This window comes from Marmota marmota, unplaced genomic scaffold (assembly GCF_001458135.2).
Source record: "Marmota marmota marmota unplaced genomic scaffold, marMar, whole genome shotgun sequence".
In the NCBI taxonomy this organism is placed as follows: Eukaryota; Metazoa; Chordata; class Mammalia; order Rodentia; family Sciuridae; genus Marmota; species Marmota marmota.
The window spans coordinates 16,551,316-16,572,156 of NW_026000142.1; the positions used below are offsets into that span (position 1 = coordinate 16,551,316).

The 20,841-nt window shown below is 38.1% G+C and overlaps 1 protein-coding gene across 4 annotated transcripts in view; it reads right to left on the bottom strand.

Moving 5' to 3' along the window:
* Window positions 1–15,745, bottom strand: part of Aass (aminoadipate-semialdehyde synthase) — a 56,752-nt gene extending 41,007 nt beyond the window's left edge. For 3 of the 4 annotated variants that reach the window (XM_015488282.2, XM_048786044.1, XM_048786045.1), the window contains exons 1-4: window positions 15,603–15,745; window positions 6,607–6,831; window positions 4,973–5,149; window positions 2,466–2,550 (exon numbers count right to left, since the gene is read on the bottom strand). In XM_015488282.2, coding sequence (XP_015343768.1) covers window positions 2,466–2,550; window positions 4,973–5,149; window positions 6,607–6,816 — 472 coding nt within the window. In that variant the 5' untranslated portion in view covers window positions 6,817–6,831; window positions 15,603–15,745. The remainder of the gene's footprint in view (window positions 1–2,465; window positions 2,551–4,972; window positions 5,150–6,606; window positions 6,832–15,602) is intronic. The other variant, XM_048786043.1, reaches the window with a different exon arrangement.
* Window positions 15,746–20,841: the final 5,096 nt, after the last annotated feature.

Sequence of the window (20,841 nt, forward strand, 5' to 3'; positions counted from 1 at the left end):
CATGCTCATAAGAAAGTTCGATCATATTCGATCCATTCTTCTTCCCTTTTCCTGTCCCTTCTTCCTCCTCCTCAATCCCCTTTGTCTACTCCACTAATCTTTCCTCTATTTTGATGAATTCCCTCTCTACTGGTGCATTCTTATCAATATGTAAACATGCTCCCATCTCTCCCATACCAAAATCAAAGTTGTCATTGACCCTAGGGCTCCCACCAGCTGTTTAATAACCTAAATCACTAAATTTGGTAGGCACTTTTCAGATCTCTCAACTTCCTTGCCAGAAGTATTTGGCATTGTAGACCTCCTCTTCAGTCAAACACTCTCTCTCTCTCTCTCTCTCTCTCTCTCTCTCTCTCTCTCTTCAGCATTCCTACTTGAAATGTTTCAGCCTGCTATTTTGTGGGTTCTTCTTTCTATGCCCATCTTGTCATCCTCAGGATTACATCCTGGGCTCCTCAATAACTATGTTTTCTTCATAAATCTTCTCATCCAGTCCTAAACTTCAAGTACTATCTACTTATCTTATCCAAGTGGATGACCCCAAGTCTGTACCTCCAACGCGAATTTTTCTTTTTAATTTCTCACCTAGCCAGTCATCTTTTGTATGTCTCCATTTGAAATCCTTCAGACACCTAAAACTCAGCAGGCTTGTAGCAAAGACCTCAGCATCCATTCCCCCTTCTTTTTAGGGCTATAACTTTCCCTGCACCACTCCCCAACACACACATATGCACTCACATTCCTACCAAGTTTTCTTCCATCTTTTTTTCTGAAGTCAACTTTTAAAGAAGTAATCTCTACACAATAAAATGCACCAAGTGTATAGTTTGATAATTATTAACAAATATGCTCAACTGTGTTATCACCATAATCAAGGCCCTATTGCTATTTCTGACTATATGCATTAGGTTTTTCTACTGCTTCATATCAATGAAAAAATAAGCACATACTCTTTTGTTGGGTGTGTGCTTTCCCTTGGCATAATAGTTTGAGATCTGTAACAGTATTTTGTTTCTCGTTATTGCTGAAGTTTTATGTATTATATAATTATTAATGTATTAATCCATTGTCTCTTGACAGACATTTGTGTTATTTCTAGGCTATTCTGGATGGTATCCATATGTAAAAATTATTTTTATAAAATGCTGCACTTCTCTTCATAAACACCTACATGTAGAATTTACTTTGTACACTGATATTCAAGTTTTTTGTTTGTTTGTTTGTTTGTTTGTTTAGTTTTAGTCATGTTTTGTTTTCTTTTGGTGGTTTTAGTAATCTTGATGTTGTTGTTACAATTTGGGGAATCAAAGCCAAGACCAAGTCCTTGCACATGCAGATAGCTCCCACTAATCTGTATCTTTCAAGGATAGATACAAATTATCATCTGTTATCTGTATCTCAAATTTGAGATGAATAATCAACGGAGGTCTCCCCATAACTCCTACAACTCTTTCTATATTATCAAATTTAATTTTGTGTTACTTTAATAGAACTTATTTGTGTGTTGGGTAAGGGAAGAAAAGAAGTGGGAGTTAAAATTGAATACAAATGAATTGGTTTTTAAGTGAAAAGAATGTTATAATTTCAAAATTTGCTTTTTTTTCTTTTTTCTTTTTTTCTTTTACCATTTCAAAAGCATATGAATTAGGGTATACTAATAGATGACAAAATGAATTTTCTGAAATCATTACTTTTTTAAAGTATATAATCTTCAGAAGTTTTCCAGCATATTTGAGTGAGAATCATTTGAATGAATGACAGAGAATATAATTTATAGAAGCATATCAGGATTCCATTTTACACAATTAAATAATGTACTATTAGACATATTTTTTGAGAAATGCAGTTTAAAAAGAGTTCGACCTCAAGGAGCAAAGACAGACCTGTCCAGATGTAATAGCAGTGACATAAACCACAATGAGAAGTCTTCCATTTTGTATAACAAGGTCAAACAAACATCCAGGTCATGACTTTCCCATTAGATCTTCGAGTAGTCTACTCTGATGGAGTCACAATATCGTGGTGTTTCTCAGCTAAATCTAGTTCAAAGTACTAGCCGGGATAAAAGTCAAGCAGAAGTTTGTCCCAGACTCCAGCTCTCATCCTTTCTAGGAAGCTCCTCTGTTGGTTCGTGCCCCTGTACCTTTTTTTCTCCTTATTCTTTTCCCCTATTTTCTACTTCCCAATGTCCCATCACCAAATTGAGCTCTTCAAACAGGTCTAAAATGTCCCAGTCTGTTCACAGGTGTTATCCTTCCCCTGCTTTCTTTTCCAACATTCATAATAAAATATTTTAATGATCTATCTTCTTCCCAATTCCTCCAATATTCACCAGCCTTCAGCATACTCCCATTTTAATTTTGTCAGTGAAAATAAACACTCACATTCCCTTTTCACAGAAAAGAGAAAACACAGTTACTGGCACTCAGGCAATTTAGAAAGTGACATAAAAGCCTGGCACCTACCTGCCACACCGGCCCACTGTCCAAATGCCACTATTCGTATCCCTCTATGATCCACCATTTTTTCATAATCAATAAGTCGGATTTCCTGAAGAAAGGGTAAAAAATTTCTCAACCAGACCTATTAAGTTCAATTGAAATGAGTAAAGTACATATATGAACAAGTATTCTCCATGTTTCTTCTTTCAAAATATGTCTTGACTTGCTAACCTAAATTTCCATGAAGTGCACCATGAAATATTTAGAAAAGGTTAGATCAAAAAGCTAGCTGTAGGTTTACAATTGGAGATGAAAGAATAGTCCTAGAGGTTGCTAAATGGCCTTGTTGCTGGGCAATGAGATGACCAAAACAGGATTTTCTGTTTTTGACAAACATACAGCCCAATCCAACCAGCACCATCTATAAATAAATTTACAGCCCCAATTCATCCTCCCATTCTTCCTTATGGTCTCAAAGAAAATGAATCCCTCCTGAGACCCATTACTGTGAGCCAATCTCAAGTTTTTTCTGAATCTTCAAAGACCACACTTCTTAAATTATCATTACCTTTTTCCAGCATCATTCCTTTTTATTAGAATGACTGCTCCTCAGTTATTCTAAATACTCCCAGGTCTCTTCTACCTGAAAAGTAATAAGAATGGCCCCTCCCAAGTTCATACACAACTGTGTCTCTCTTCCTTCCTCCCTTTCCTCCTCTCCTCATTCTTTTTTTTTCTACCCTTTTACCGGTAAGCTTCATTTAAGAAGTTGAGCATTGTCTCAAAATAAAGTCGTTTTCTTGGGGGTGTGGGGCTGAATGCATGCTGGGGATGGAGTTCAGTGATAGAGCATTTGCCTAGCATGCACAAAGCCCTAGGTTCAATTTCTGCACCACAATAATGAATTAATTATTAATTAAGTAGTGCATACTGCCTGTATATCTTTTCTCACCTTTTCTAAAAAGCTATTCCTCCGCTTTCCTTGGGATCTTCCAACTCTGTGGAAAAGACTTTTTAATGTATGCTTAAAAGCTATTGATCCATTCTAATCATAGAATGTTTTGAACACTTATTTTATTTTCTCAAACATCAAATGATTTAATAGCTGAAGTTATAGCTCAGTGGCCAAACACAGAGACAAAGCACACTTATCTAGCATGCATAGACCCTGAGTTCCACTCATATCACTGAAAAAAAAAACATATAATTTTAATTATGTCTATATATTTAAGAACATTTTACATGCATCCAACTCTAACTGGTTACAAAGGACTGCCAAAAAGTAGCCCTGCTGGTTCTGTTTTTATTATTTTTTTTTGTAATGAACAAAAGTCTTATAACAGAAAATCTCTAAAGTATTTTCTAAAGGTTGATTTGTTTGAAATGGAATATTCATTTTCTAATATGATTTCCATTAATTACTTTTGAATCTGTTCTTCAGAAACATTGCAAATTAACTACAACCCAGGTCTAGTATATTTGAAATTAATAGGAAATAATTCAATTCTCTTGTATAAAATACATTGTCCCTATTGCTTTTTCTAGTTGTGAGCTCTCCCATCCTCTCCCATCCTCAGAAGTTAATCTATTTCTAATTCTCTAACATCCTTCCTTTAGCACAGGGACTTTGGATGACTCATTTATTTCCACTCACTCATTATACTCTCCCAACCCCATGATTATAGATACTTTCTGACAACTTCCAAATCTATGTCAGCAGGGGCTGCCCACCTGAGCTCTGGACTGGTGTCCCCAGTCCACTTAACTTGAGGCCCCCAACTCAACTGTTGACCTCTCCATCCATGCCTGCTTTTCTTGCAGTAGCACCATCTCCCTTTATAGAGCCCCTACAAGTTGCACATGCCAAAATCTTAGTCATTCCTGATTCCTCTCCTTTCTCATAGTCCACCTTCATTTCACCAGTGAATTTTGTAGAAATCAGCTTTAAAACACAGGATTGTCCATGTGACAGGACTCTCCATATGTTACAACTGCACTTCCACCACCCAGGTGAAAGGCACCATCATTTGCAGCCTAGTCTAAACTATCACTGATTAACAGGATTCTAATCACTTTGGCTCTCTTCCTCCCACCTGCAACTATTATCACAGAGTAGACAGAAAAAGCATTTTATTACATGACCCACTCTGTCCACTCAAATAGACCCTGGAGCCCTTGCATTACTATTACTACTTGGAAGACTCTTTCCAGAAGGGTATGGCTTAGTCCTTTGCTGCCTTCAAATGTCACCTTCATAATGACGCCCCCCATGACCATCCTGTGTGATCCAGTAGTGTCACCTCCGCCAGGGCCCACATTCCTATTCTCCTTCAGCATTGTTTCTCTCAACACATGTTGACAAGTGACATATAAGATGTCATTTGTCCTCTGTCTCCTTTCATTAGAATGTAAGTATGTAAAGCAGCATGACAGATTCACTAGATGCTGAAGAAAACCAAAGCTCCACTTTGAAGTTAAATTAAAATATTATTTTCCTGTGTTAACACTTATGCATATTGGTCACTAATTACCTGTTTTAGAACCTCATCCAACAAGCTCATATTAGCTTCTTGAGCTTTTATTGTGTGGGAGAAGAATGCATAAGTTTTCTTGGACATTAGCTTATCCTCTGGAGGTCTTTTAACTCCCAAAATTAGACAAGCTTCGGAAATGTCCTCCTGAAGAATACCACCAGCTTTGACGTATTCCTGGAAATGCAATGTTGGTTAAAGATTATTCCTCTGACTTGTGGTAGTCATATTTTCTCTAATAAAAAGTAGAGCAAATAAAAGCACAACTTTTTGAAGCAGTAAAAACTTGTATGGATTAGAACTAACAGGACAGCAACTTTTAATACTTGAACTCTCCAGCTAAAGATAGATCTATTATGTTTAACTGTTATAACAAAAGACAATTAGAAAATTCAGCACATACTAATATTTAAGAACAATTTAGCTGGGTGTGTGACAGTGACTTGGAAGCTGAAGTGGGAGGATGGCAAGTTCAAAATCAGCCTCAGCATCTTAGCAAGACTGGTCTCAAAATAAAAACAACAACAAAAAAAAGGGCTGGGGATGTGTCTCAGTGGTTAAACACCCCTGGGTGCTTTTCTAAAAATTAAATTTGTTTATTTATTTATTGCAGTACTGGATATCAATCCCAGGCAGAGCCTCAGGCATGCTGGGCAAGTGCTTTTCCACTGAGTCACAATTCCCTGCCCATGATCATACATTCCTAGGAAATAATCTGATATTTTGTACCTTTAATATGTTACAATGTGTAAGACATGCATTGCTTATATGTATGACACAAGTGGTTAGCCTGAATATAATCATAAGAAACAACCAAACTAGTTCTACCCAGAAGCAGAATATTCTACAAGTCAACTAGCCTGGACTCCTCCAGAAAACAGAAATGAAGGTGCTGTTATAGATCAAAAGAACTAAAGAGACATAGCCATGACATGCAATGACCCTCAATTAATCCTTGAATTAAACTAAAAGGTATTTGAAATGGGGAATCTGAACATCAACTATATGAGGTGTTCTCACGAAATTATTAATTTCTTAGTTATGAAAATTATATACTGGTTATGTAGCAAAATTATTTACTCCTTAGAGGTGCATGCTAAAGCATCATTCAGTACTTGCAAATGATTTAGGAAAGGAATATATATATATATATATATATATATATATATATATATATATATATTTTTNATATTCCTAAAATGAGAATAAGAATCTAACCCATATTATAATATTATTGTGGAATGTTTATGTCCAGCAGAATTCTGAACATAAAGGGCTTCTCAAAGTGCCTGACAGGATACACTCTTGGGCTGGGGACACACTCTTGTGATAAAACTCTCCTCAAAGAAGCATTCCCTGGCTTCGAGGATGGTGTCTTAAACAACCTTGGGCTCTCTACTGCAAACTGGAGTTGCACGTGAAGGACAGAAAGAATGAAAACCATCAACACCTAAAAGCAGACCCTTTAACCTTTAGCTGGAGAAAGTATGGAGTAGAGTAAAAATTACATTTTTAAGCAAAAAGAAAAGGAATTAAAGTGACACTAGCACATTTTATTTTTCCTTGGATGCTTCTTATTTTTCATATACAGGTTCATCTCATTTGCACACATTTTAAAAATTGAAAACAGTCACCTTATCATGAATGGCCCTTCGATTGGAAGGCTGTATCAAGACCTTGTAGCCCAGACTGGTGATCCCTTTGATGTGCTTGGGAGCCAGAGGCGCTCTTCTCTCCCAGGCGTTGACATCCTCCCGTCTGAGGGCCATGACAGCTTTGTGGTGAAGGGCTCTGGAGAGGCTGACCCTTAGTGGGGTCAGGTTGCTTCTGTGTATTCGAAGCATCTTGAAACCTGCTGACTGTGAAGGCAACATGAGAAAGCAGAACAACAAAGGACACGAGGGCTTATGGGTCAGTTCTGGTCTCCTTAGAAATCTGCTGAAAAACACAGCCAACCCAAATGAGGATAAAATGTGACAAGAAGAGATGGGGACAAGAAGATAGACAAGAAGGGAGGGGCAACCTCCATGTGAAGTGTACCTTTACCTAAACAGACCCAAATTCCCAAACATCAAGGTACTTAATTCCAAAGTAAGTATAGAGCCACTTAGGTGGCACTGATCAGTAACCAAGTCAACATAGCTTTCTAAATATGTTTTACCAAACATGTACTCAACACAAAAGTTGAGTACTACCATGTAAAGCCAGGAAGATGACAGAAAGCAGCTCTTATAGAGTGGTCCAAATTTTGATGGCATAAAGCTTCAAATTCTGATAATGATATAAGGTTCTTGACAACTTAATGCCAATGTGCCTTCAGCTTCATCTCAGGCCATTTCCTGGACATGCAAAAAAAGTACTTGGTATATTCTGCTAACTTGTGTCGGTCAGTGGACTGTTTTTACTGGTCAGAAATGAGATGCAAGAAGAACTAGAAATTAAGCATTTTATAAGCTGCAATATCACATGATCATTTTCCTAGTTATTCCTTGTTACTGAATTTTACAAAAGTACCATCCTGAACAGGTTGTAAATGCAAAGAAAGCAACCAGCCAACCAAACCAGTTCCTCCACTACCAGCTTAGACTGTCACCCTGCTCCCATCCACCCCCACCTTGGGCTTCCTGCTTCACCCTCACTGTTCCCTCTTGTTGCCCTCAACATAATCCCCTCTCCTGGCTTTTCTCTCCATACCATGTTCTCCAGCCTTTGAATTTAAGCCCAGCCCACCTCACCTTTCCAACTGTCTCCCAGATGGCATAATTCCACTCACTGAAAAAATATCCTATATTTGTGGGCTGGGGATGTGGCTCAAGTAGTATCGCGCTCGCCTGGCATGCGCGGGGCACTGGGTTCAATCCTCAGCACCACATAAAAATAAAATAAAGATGTTGTGTCCACCGAAAACTGAAAAATAAATATTTAAAAAAATATTCTCTCTCTCTCTCTCTCTCTCTCTCTCTCTCTCTTAAAACAAAACAAAACAAAAATACTCTAGATGTGGGCAGAAAGTTTTTCCCACTGCTGGTGGGACTGTAAATTGGTTCAACCATTCTGGAAAGCAGTATGATTTTCCTCAGAAAACTTGAAATGGAACCACCATTTGACCCCGTAATCCTATTCCTTGGCATATACCCAAAGGACTTAAAATCAGTGTACTATAGTGACACAGCCACACCAATGTTTATAGCAGCTCAATTCACAATAGCTAAGTTATGGAATCAACCTTCAACAGATGAATGGATAAAGAAAATGTGGTACATATACACAATGGAATATTACTGAGCCATAAAGACATATGAAATTATGGCATTTGCTGGTAATTGGTTGGAACTGGAAACTATCATGCTAAGTGAAATAAGCCAATAAAAAAATCAAAGGCCTAATGAAGTTCTCTTTGATAAGCTAACTCATAATAACCTCGGGGGGTGGGGGGCGATAGAAGTTCACTAGGTTAGACAAAAGGGAATGAAGGGAATAGAGGGAGATTGGGAATAGGAAAGACAGCAGAAATTAATAGGACATAACTTTTCTGTGTTCACATATGAATACGCACCCAGTGTAACTCCATATCGTGTACAACCACAAGAATGACAAGTTATACTCCATGTATGGATGATGTGTCAAAATACATTCTACTGTCATGTATAACTAAAAAGAACAAATAAAAAATTTAAAAACATCCTATACAGAGTAAATCTGCATCCTATACAGAGTAAATTTTATATAAGATTTTACACATAAATATTTAGATCTAGTAGTGTTTATTCTCTCTGTCCTCAAAGTGTTTCATATATTCTATAGTCAAATGTCATTGCAGATGGTGATTTGCTGGATCATTTAAAGTTTAAAACTGTTTTCTATGTAAGTGGCATATTCTCTAGAAATTCTATACCCATAATTTTACATCTTCTAGAAATGTCCTACCCATTATTGCCAGCACATAGCAAAACTTTTATGAAATATTTTTCCAATACATCAGATTTCAATCTCTAAAAGCATCCATATAGATGAGGAAATTCTGACCAAACACTTAAGCATAGAAGTGCATTCCCTGGGGACAAACAACTGCCTGCTCCCTATAATGGTCAATTTATAGAATATTTCACAACAAAATCAGAGAATAGAACAAAACAGTAAGGAATTCAGCTGAAAAGGCTTTAGAAAGAAAAGGTCAAAATCAGAGAAAGCTGCTGACAGAAAGAAAAATTGTTAATGATTAGTTCAGGCTTCAACTGGACTAAAATGGAGATTCCAAAATAGATGATTAACATTTTAACTAAAAACTGTTGCAGACTACATCTAATTTTTGGTTTATTCACATGGTTTTGTTCTTAGGAGAGATGATTGTAATCAAACCCAAGCCCATAATATATAGTGTCCCCCAAGTTAAAGGAGAACCTGCAATGTCTCATGGAACCTGAATGCCTTTGTTCCCAAATAAAACCAATTCCAAAGACTGTGAATCTTTTAAACACACACACACACACACACACACACACACACACACACACACACCCCTTCCCAGCAGGGGCTGTATTTCCTGAACCAACACTGTATCTTCTATTCTGAGTAGCAATTCTTGGCCCTAAATTGACCCCTCCCCCAACACACACACACACACACACACACACACACAGCCCAACCTTGATTTATAACCAGAGCCACACCTCATTCTCTTGACAGCCCCTCCTCCTCCCTTGTCTGGGGTCAGGTTGGAGGCAGCAGGAAGCAGACCACACAGAGAGACAGACACATACATACAATGCATGTGTATTTGCAAAGTGACACTTTCTAAGGGAACTAAAAAAAGAAGTGGCAGGGACTGAGCTTCTGGGATTCATTTAGGAAAGTACTTTCACTTTCATTTTTTGTAAGGAATTGTAAAATGATCATTTCTGTGACTTTCACTTCTAGAACAAATATAGCAATAGTTTGCATTAATTATGCTAGGCACTTTAAATACTGTCACATTTCCCTCTTGCAAATATCTTACTAGGTAGATACTATTATTAACCCCATTTTATAGATGAAGAAACTGAAAAGGAGCCCTTCTGGATCAGTTGCTTTTCAACAGAAGCAGGATTTTCTAGGTTAGTGCTTAACACCTGGGACACTCTCTTTGCTGAAGCTTACAGAAGCTTACCATGTAGATCTAACATGCTGTTACTCTGGCCAGCTCTTGCTACAAAAAGGGGGAAAAAATCAGATCCATATGGTATGGACTTCACAGTCACAGTAAATTATCAGTTCTCCTCCCAAGCACACAGTGCTTTTCTTGATATCTTTTTTCTCTGTTGCATTGAAATTCTTCCCTGAGTCTCTGCCAAGGTAAATTCCAGATTTCTGGGTGCTTAGAAAAAAGGTTTGATTGTAGCAGGTATTACTGTTCATGATCTCTTGAACCTTGAAACTTGGTCTCAGCAATGAACTTTCCAGTTACCTATGGTCATCAAGAAGTGGGTAACAGGTAACAGTGAGAATGTTGGAGTTGCACAGCAGGTGCCTAGCATTTTGTGGAAATACCCTTGTGGGCTATTCTGGCTTTTCCTGTCCTGGATTTTGTGGTCTTTTTCAAGAATATCAGGAGAGGATGGGGATGTGGCTCAAGTGGTTGCGCACTTGCCTGGCATGCGTGCGGCCCAGGTTCGATCCTCAGCACCACATACAAAGATGTTGTGTCTGCCGAAAACTAAAAAATAAAAATTATCTCTGTCTCTATCTCTCTCTCTCTAAAAAAAAAAAAAAAAAAAAAAAAAAAGAATATCAGGAAATAAGTTCCGCAGAGCTCTCAAGGAAGCAAGTCAGAAAGATTCTGGCTCACCCACTGGCTCTAGTGAGGTTAACTGATAGTGCTAAGTCCTGATTTCAATGTACAGTATGTGTAAGGAGGATGTAGAAAAGTAAGAGGGAGATAGTGTCACATATACAGGAGTAGGGGGAAATCCCTTTTCCTGCAAACTCTGTCTTCCCTTACACATAAAGGTCAAATTTTCAAATATAAAAATAAATGTAAAATATTTCTTCTCTGTTTTTGTAAAATGGGAACAGCACTGTTTCTTATCTAGTACATTTCTTATCAAGAACTGATCAAGAGTTTGAGATCTCTCTAAAGTCATAGGAATATTACAGAAAACTACACAGAGACACATGCTGAGTCAGGAAGACAATCAGAGGGCAGGTTCTCCCAGCAGGAACAGGACAACTTTCTATATTACACCATCGTAGTGGTCTTTACAATTCTCAAGGAGGAAAGGCTTAGGGGTTCCATTTAATACAGGGCTTAACCTAACTTTGCACACGTGGGAATGGGAAGACACGCTTAAATGTTCTTAGTTCTTAGTATTTTCTTTTCAAGAAAAACAGGGAGGAAAATAATCATTACTGATATAGATACATGACAGACGACAGATAGGAGAGATAGAGGTTAGTACTCTATATATAGCCCATCATTTGCTTTCAGTGACCATTCCCTATTTCCTGGTCCTTGAGTGCATCATTATCCCAAATCATATGGAGAAATCAAAGCATAGTATGTAAAGTGCATTTATAAAAGTGCATATCTCAAGAAAAAACACTCTCAGAACAAAGATGGCTAACAAGGTCCTTTCAGATAGTGAGCAGGTTGGGGCTTTTTGTTTGTTTGTTTTGTTTTGTTTTGCAGTACTGGAGATAGAACCCAGGGGCATTTTATCACTGAGCTATATCCTGAGCCCGTTTTATTTATTTATTTATTTATTTATTTATTTATGTATTTATTTATTTTTGAGATAGCAATTTGCTAAGTTTCTGAGGTTGGCCTCAAATTTGTGATACTTCTGCCTCAGCCTCCTGAATCTCTGGGGTTACCGGCCCTGGCCAGCCTATTGTTTTTAACAATCAATATAATAATATAAAGTAGGTAGTCACTGATTTTTAGCATGCATATTATCTAATATTTAAATAAAATATAATAAAACCCAGAATATTTTCTTGACAGTGTTAACAAAATGGAATATTTTGCCCATTGATCACAGAAGGCATGCTTCTAGCTTTCCATGACACACAACATATTCTGGAGGTCCTTATAGGGTGTGTAGTAATGATGATAAGTACTTGGTAAAGACATAAAGCAGCAGCAATCCAGGCCCTGCCCATTTTCATAGGGTCTTACAGGAATACGATGGGGTCATTTTATTTATTTAAATAATGCAAACCAAAACCTGCTGATGAATTATCAACTAATAAATATAACTAAACCTTAAATATTTGAGTGCAAACATGCCCAAAAGAAGACAATCTATATTTTTCTCAAGGCCATCAGCTGCTCAGTGTCAGACCAAGACAAAAGACCCATGACTCTCTTGAACTTTCACCCACAAAGTTAGCTTCACTGAGATGGAATACAAAGTTAGCTCTGAATTAGAATCAATCCAAACTACTTACTTACTGCTTGCTCCTCCATCTCTTTGCTAAACTGAAAGTGGGTAGGAATTGATATTTATTCACTTCTGTATTCCCAGTAACTAGCATATAGGAAAACATCAAACATTTTTAGAAAGGATGAATAAATATATTGCACAATAGATAATGCACTATATATTTCCAAAAACTAGGAAAAAAAAAGGAGTTTGAATGCTTTCATCATAAAGAAATGATAAATGTTTAAGAAGGTAAATATGATTAAACTGACTTAAACATTGTATAATGTATTCATATAATGAAATAACACATAATATCCCATTAATATATGTTCTATGACCTTATGTATTTAAAAAATAGAAGATCTTATATAATTAAAAAACAAATAATGAAATTTAAATAAATATCATGAAGACCTAGGCAAGAGAGAAAATAAAATAAACACATGAAATTGGGATCCACAACCTCCTTCTCCTACCAAAAACAACAACAACAACAAAAAGTCTATTCTTTGCCATAATTTCAGAGACCAATTAATGTTATGAAATGTTCTATGGTAGGGAGGGAAAGTCCAGTTCTAGGAGTTAAAACATGTAACTAGCCTTCTGTGCCTCCTCTTGACTTCAGTCTCCTCATCTAGACTAGAACACAATACTTGAGTCCCTTTCCTCTTTAACATTCTTATTCCATTAAGCTTAGTATTAATCCAGCACTGTGGATTGCAAACATTAGAATTATGAATACATTAGAATTTTAGAACATAAATAAGTTTTCTGTCTATGAACATACACTAAATAGGAAAACAAAACACTAAAAACATTATGGAAGAAAAATAGACATTTGCCTAAGCTACCTGCACTGTCTACAGCAGCCAGGAGCCAGAGCTTATAACAGGAACTGTATATCTCAAAGGAATACCAGTGACCTGGTTCTGCAGTACCTAAACTTGTTCTGGGAACTCATTCCAAAACAACCTGTCTGAGCCTCATCTGCAAATGGAAGTCACATTAACATCTTCCTCTCAAGGCTGCTGTTAAGTTTAATTGAGCTAATGTGCATAAAGTGCTGAGCATGATTTTACATGCCATAAACACTCAAAAAAAAAAAAAAGTTAAGAAAACCAAAAGACTCCAAGCCCGCTCATTGCTCAAATGTGAGCACAACCTCACCACCAGCAGAAGATATTATCTTCTCCTATTCTGTCACCTGTGGTAATTAATTTACTCACTCCCTTAAGTTTTTCTGGGAGAGGGGGGTAAAAAAAAAAAAAAAAGAAAAAAACTGGAGCTGGATAAGCCTACTCTTCAACTTCACCCTTTAGGCTTGGATATTCAAGATAAATTAATTACCTTGTAATATTGTATTTAATAAAATGTTTAAGACCCATGTTTTCATATTATAGCATCTTTGAAACAGGAATGCATCTTACAATTGATGGCATTTTAGATTCAATGAATACAGTAAACTATGCTCTTGGTTAGTTCCCATGCCAAATATATAGTGTTTCTACGATGATATGAATCACAAAGAATTTTTTGGTGGTTTCACCTAGGAAATTTACTACTGTTTGTGATGTTGTGTCTATGAGACATTTAATAAAAGAAATTTTGGAAAAATAAAATCTTTTTGTTAAGTGAAAATGAAAGTTCAAAATTACTTTGATAATCCTGACCCAAGGTCTTTTAACACTTACAAGACACCAGAAAAATAATTCAATTGCAAATAGATCAAATTAAAGTGAAGTTCTGAATAACAAATGAGATTGATAAGAAATTTGACTTTCTAGAAGAGTGGGGAAATAACCCCATAAATCACCTGCAACCTTTGTCCTCCTAAGTCACTTTGCAAAATGGTAAGCACATTATATAGCCCTAAACTCATTTAGTCCTGAAATCATTTAAGATGGCTCATCTTCATGGTAAAAAGGAGGATGTTAGTGTAGGTAACAAAATAGGCAAGCCAAGACATAATTAAGTGCCACCTGTGTTTTATATTCTTTTTCTTTGTTAACAAAGTACTGAAAAGTCACTGCTCAAATCAATAGCTTACATGGGGCATCATCACAGATACATCTTCCTTACATTCCAGTAACTAATGACCCACAATATCAAAAAATGTTGCTCCTTGCTGGACTCAAGGGCTCATGCTGGTAGTCCCAGGTACTCTGAAGTATAAGGCCGGGGAAATCCTAAATTCGAGACCAGCCTAAGTGTGAGATTCTCCCTCAAAGTAAAAAAATAAAAAGGTCTGGGGATGTAGCTCAGTAGTAGAGCGCCCCTGGGCTCAGTCCCCAGTATCCTAACAAAAAGAGGGGAAAATAAAGTTAATCTTTGTTCTGTTACTGAACTAATTAATTTTTTTTTCCTTCTCTCCTTCCCCACCCCTCTTCTTTCTCTCCCTCCTCCTTTCCCTCCCTCCCTATTCCCTACCCCGCTCCCCGCCCCCGATATCAATGCCTGAAAAGCACATCTTTGTTTTTGAGAAGTAGTCAGAACCATCAAACCCAATCAAGGTCCTTCTGGATCCCCCTCCCTGGGCAAGTGATCACACACTGGCCTGCACAGTGTCTCAAGCGCTCAGGAGACCTAACATCCAGAGTGCCTCGCTGTCTCACCCCCGTCATCTTTCCGAGTGTACGGAAAAGGCGCTGAAGCACAGCGGGATCTCGATCTTGGAGAGAAAGACCAGCCCTAGTCCTAGGGCGTGAGAAGTTTACCATCCCAGTGGGTAAACAGACTGCAGTGGTGACGACTCCGCGATCATCCCCAAAGAAGCGTTCAGTGAAAGAATTAACAAGGTGTTCGTTTCGCAACTTCAACATCAACCAATTCTTTATTCCCCAGCAATAGCACCATCACCACTCGCCAAAAAAAAAAAAAAAAAAAGGAAAGGAAAAAAAAATTGCCAATCGCCCTCCTTCCCCCTTCCTATTCAGAAACTCCGGAGTCGCGGGTACGGACCTCCCTCCGGAGCAGGGAAATGGTCCAAGACAAGACTTGGCAGGGAGTCCTCAAATGCTCGCTACCCTCTCTCCCTGGCTTCCCCCGGCCACCGCTGAGCCCTCCCGGTCGCCCCTGGGCTCTGGGACCAGGAGGTCCAGCTCCCGGGAGACTCGGGCGAACAGCTGGAATCGCTCCGGCGATCTCAAAACGCATCTGGCCGACTGACCTCCCTCTCCCCACACACGCACCCACCCATCAGCTTATCCTTCCCCTGGTCCCCTCCTCACCCCGTCCGCTCTGGGACGCCAACCGGTCCCCTGCAGTCCTGAGCTCCCAAGTCGGGACAGAATCCGCAGCGAGTTCCCAGCAGAAATTGGGATGGGGGGCTGGGAAGGAGGAGGTGTTTGCTTAACTTTGGAAGACGTCACGCCTCTTCTTCCTGCAGCCAATCAGAGGCCGCCCTGAGGGAACAACCTCCTCCTCCACCAATCGGCGACGCTGCCAGGTACTAGGTCATGCCCTGCCCCTACTCCTCCCCAAAAGTCCATCTCTGACCTGCGTGCGTAGCTGCGGGGATCTCATCATCCCTGGGCGGTCACTGACCAGGTTTGTAACTGCAGGTGAAAGGAGGCAAGCGGGCACAGAGAAAGACGAAAATAGTCTGGCATTACCCGCGAAATAGATGTGCACAGCTCCTGGAAAAAAGTGGCCCGCGAGTATGCCTTCCAATATACACTCTTCAAGGATTTTTCCGGCCTGCAACAAGTCTATAAAGCCAGATGACAGTTCTTAGAACAATTTTGGAATCCAAATAGCAGAAATTCAATGTGGTGAACCCCCACTCAATCAATAGAAATTTGTGTATGGAAAAGTTCAGTGCTCTTGAAAATCCTGGCAGTTTTTTTAAAAAATTATTATTATTATTATTATTTATGTATTTCCCAAGACTAGTCCCAGCACTAGGGAAGAACCACCTGAAGTCCAGTCGTTGTTCCCCAAGGAGAAAATAGCCATCATCCCTCCTGTTTTTACAACTTTCTCCACTACTTACTCTTTTCTATGCCTGCAACAGATGAGTTTAGCTACATCTATCCTAGAACATTCTTGGAACGCCACTGCTATCTTCCATTCGCTTCTCTTCCAAAGACATGAAGTTGGAATGTTCCTCTGTGTCTTTAGTTTCACACATCCAAGATCAATTCCTAATACATCTCCTGAAGTCTTCCCACTTTTATGGGTACAGGGAGAATTCAGGCAGGTCCTAAGCACACAGAGTTACCAGGTAGGGTGGCATTACATGCCCACCCTCAAATGCCTCCTGTTGACCCTCCACTGCCTGTGAATCATTGCACCTAATAAAGTTATTCTCAAGTCCCTTTTTGGTTACTTTGTATCTCAGAAATTTTCTTTAAAAAATATGTGCATTAGAAATACCATTCTTTAAAATAGGAGATTTTGAGTATTTTCCTCAGTGATATTTGCTATAGCAGGTGATGGTCTCAGAAATTTCTTTGCAATAAAAAGAAACAATGGAAGAGAGGAAAAAAAAACAGACCTTGAATATATCCCAACTCAGCTTGTATTGTCAACTCCTCAAACTCCTTCAATATGAAACGCCTGCTACCCAAATGGGGGCTGACTCAATGTTCCTGGAATTGGAAGGTGGATTCTAGGCCATTCAAACTGATTTTCTTTCTCTTTAACCACTTTGCTTTCCCTCCTCTTTTATTGTTCCTTGCTTTTCTTCTGAGAGGTCTTGAAGGTACTTAAGCATGGAGTAAATGGAACCTAGACTTAATCCCCTCCTTTGTCACTCACTAGTAAGTCACTTAGCCTCTTTAAACCTCATTTGCCTTTATCAGTACAGCGCAGAACATCACAGGGTTGTCAAGATTAAATGATGCATGATCTCAGTATATGAAAGCTAATGTTGAGGCATTTGTTTAGTCAACTTTTCGTCACTGTAATACATACCTGAGAAAAACAATTGAGAGAAAGAAAGATTTATTTTGGCTCACAGTTTTGGGGGAGTCAGTTCATGGCTGACTGGTTCCTTTGCTTTGGGCCTCACTTAAAGCAGGGCACAGGAAGGAAAGCTGCTCAGCTTGTGGCAACTAGGAAGCAGAGTGAGAGGAGGAAGTGTCCAAGGACAAGATACACTATTCCAGGGCATGCCCCCAATGAACAACTTTCTTCATCCTTGCTCCCCAACCCACAGTTTCCAACACCTCCCAGTAGTCCATTCAGCTATCAATGGATTAATGAGGTTGGAGCCCTCATGATCCAATCACTTCCCAAAAGCCCCATCTCTGAACATTGCTGCACTGTGGAATAAGTCTTTGTCACATGACTCTGGAGGAGCACTTCATATCCAAACCATAGCAAGTTTACTATTTTTTCCTGTCTCATCCTCCCCTCACCTTTCATTGCACTCACAACCCAGTCTCGTTCTTAAACAACTTTGTCATAAAGAGAAAACACATGGGCATTCAGGAGAAGGAGAGAATAGACAGGAATTTGATATTTCCCAGATATTTCTATTTATTTCTCAAAACTTTTTACTTATATGAACAGCAATTTTTATAACATCATCTCTTGTCCACCCACAATAGAAAATTATTCCACTTTTTTATAAAAAGAACTTTCTCTGGACTACAGGTGCAAATTCAAGTGATTTTTTTTTCAAAAATAAGTAGTTTAGGTAAGAGTAGTTTTAAAAGACAACTACTATTGTTGCTCTAATTCCCAAGTTCTGTTGGGAATGAAGCCTACTTTTTCACCCTTCAAGGAATTTGAAACTCTATTTAGGTGAGGCAAGAGCAGAACTACCCTCTGTTAAATCTAAATTAGAACTCCTGTACCAAGGTTGTGGGTGGAGATACTGATATCCTGAGAGATTATTCTACCACCACCACCACTTCACTACCCAATACCTTCAGATGAAAGAAGCATTGAATATTAATTTCTAGTTCACCTTCTCTGCCTGGAAAATAATGCAAGAAATTTCCAACTTCATTTGAATTTCCAGAGTCAGTTTTTATTGTCTCCAGGACTCATGGCTTCAGTTGAGAGTTCCCTGTGCAGGGCAATTCACTCAACGAACTTTCTTCTCATCAACATTTGCTTAGTAACTGCTTTTATAAGTCTACAAGGACATATAAATTTTCAGCTATATGTCACTATACTTAATGGGTTACATAAAAATTATATGCTGTAGTAATATAAGCCAATTTTTGTTATAATCTCAGTAACACATGATGGGTCTAATGTCTCAAATCAAGGAAGAAAACCAGTGTTCCTCCCCCAGTCTGTCCTGATAGAAGAGAAGATGTGTAAACTTATGTAAACCTTTGGAGATTAAGTTGGGAATAGCTAAACTGCCAGGTCGAAGAGATAAGAAGAGTCAGAACTTTGTCCTTCTGTCCAAGTCTGGATAAACTAAATGAAATCAACTCCTTACAATAGTTTATCTCTCTGTTAAGATGGGAAGGAAAAACAAATTTTAAAAATTTTTTTCAGTGTAAGAAGTAGCAGCTTAGGAAAATAATCACAACTAAGACAAGTTCACAACAGAAAGCTTAAGGTAGAGAGAGTACCCAAGACATTAAACTGACTCTTATGATACTTACAGTCTGTATAGATCCTCAGAAACAGATGTAATTGAATTTGAAAGGGACAGAAAAAGAACAGCAAGTGAGGATGCTCCTGCCAGATGGTATTATGTTGGCACTCCTAGGGGCAGGCATAGGCATTTCTGTGCTATAATTTCCACATATATCTAATAAGGAAAGGTCTTATATTTATAATACATATAGAAATTTGTATATCAATCATAAAAAATGAGATAGGCAAAAGGTTTGAACTGACCATTCTCTAAAGAAGAAATACAAGTGGTCATTAAGAACATGAAAATGAATGTAATATTATTATCCATTAGAGAATTGCAAATCAAAACTACAATGAGATATCATATCATACTCACTAGAATGGTAATAATAATAATAATAATAATAAATAATACAACTATTGGTGAATATGTTGAGAATTTGGAACCCTCATGTGTTGCAGGTAGAAAAGTAAAATGCAGTCCCTTTGGAAAAAAAAAGACTGGCATTCCTCAGATGCTTAAACAGAGTTATCATACAATTCAATAGTTCAGCTCCTAGCTAGGTACCCAAGAGAAATGCAAAATGCATGTCTGCCAAAAAAGAAACATTGCACACAAACGTTCATAACAAAATATCCTAATATCCAAAATATCCTAATTCCAAAAGTGGAAACAATGTCAATGTCTGTCAACTTATAAGCAGACAAACAAAATGTTCATAAAAATGGAATATTTTTCAACAATATAAATAAATGAAGTACCGACACATGCTACAACATGAATGAACATGAAAATATTATACTAAGTGAATTGAAGCATACAAAAAAACCTATGATATATTGTATTGTTTAACTTATATAAAATGCACAGAATGAGTGAATTTATACATAAAAAAGTAGATCAAATTTTGTCAAATGATGGGAGAAATGAGGGAATTGACAGATGATAGCAAAGAGGTACAGAGTTTCTTTTTGTGTTGATGAAAATATTCTAAAGTTTGTTGTGGTGATGGTTAGACAAATCTGTGAATGTAATAGAAGCTGTTAAAATGTATACTTTAAATAAACTCATTGCATAGTGTATGAATGAGGTCTCATTTTAGCTGTTTAAAAACCAACAGACAAAACAATGATCCAGATTTAATTCCAGCAATAGCTAGAATTTGGCATGTACTGCCTGAGTGTGCAGCAGAATCTCTAAGAGGTAGATCTAGGGGAGGGCACAAGGATTTACATTTCTAACATTTTCCCCAGGTAAAGCTATGCTATCAGTAAGGCCTCATATCCTGAGAATCAATAATCTAAAAGTGTAGCAGAATGATCGAATTAATAAAGTGTAACAAAATTGCTGGAAAACTTTATGGGAGCTGGCAGGTCAGCACACCACATCTATAATCCCACACTTATAATACTCTGGAGGCTAAGGCAGGAGGATTGCAAGTTTAAGGCAAGCCTCAGCAACTTAGTGAGACCTTATCTCAAAATATAAAGGGCTGAGTGTAGCTCAGTACTAAAGGACTCCTGGGTTAAATTTGCAATAACACACACACACACACACAGAGAGAGAGAGAGAGAGAGAGAGAGAGAGAGAGAGAGAAATCAAGGAAGCAAGCAAGTTTCCTGAGGCCCAGTGTAGGTTACTGGTAAGATATTAAGTTTAGACCAGTCATGACAGTGTGCTTTTTTCTAGCCATATTAGCATCTCAGGTGTAAGAACAGAATAGGTGAAGATGAAAGTCAACTTGGGTTGTTTATATCAACTAAAAGCAGAACACAAGTGTATGCATGCAAGGGGAAGATTTTAATGGCTGACTGTGTAACTGAAATCAGACACAGAAGGAAATATGGACTTGATCTTTCTTTTCTCCATCAAGAGATGGATAAAAGTTAATAAAATCAATGGCCTTCCCCCCCCCCCCC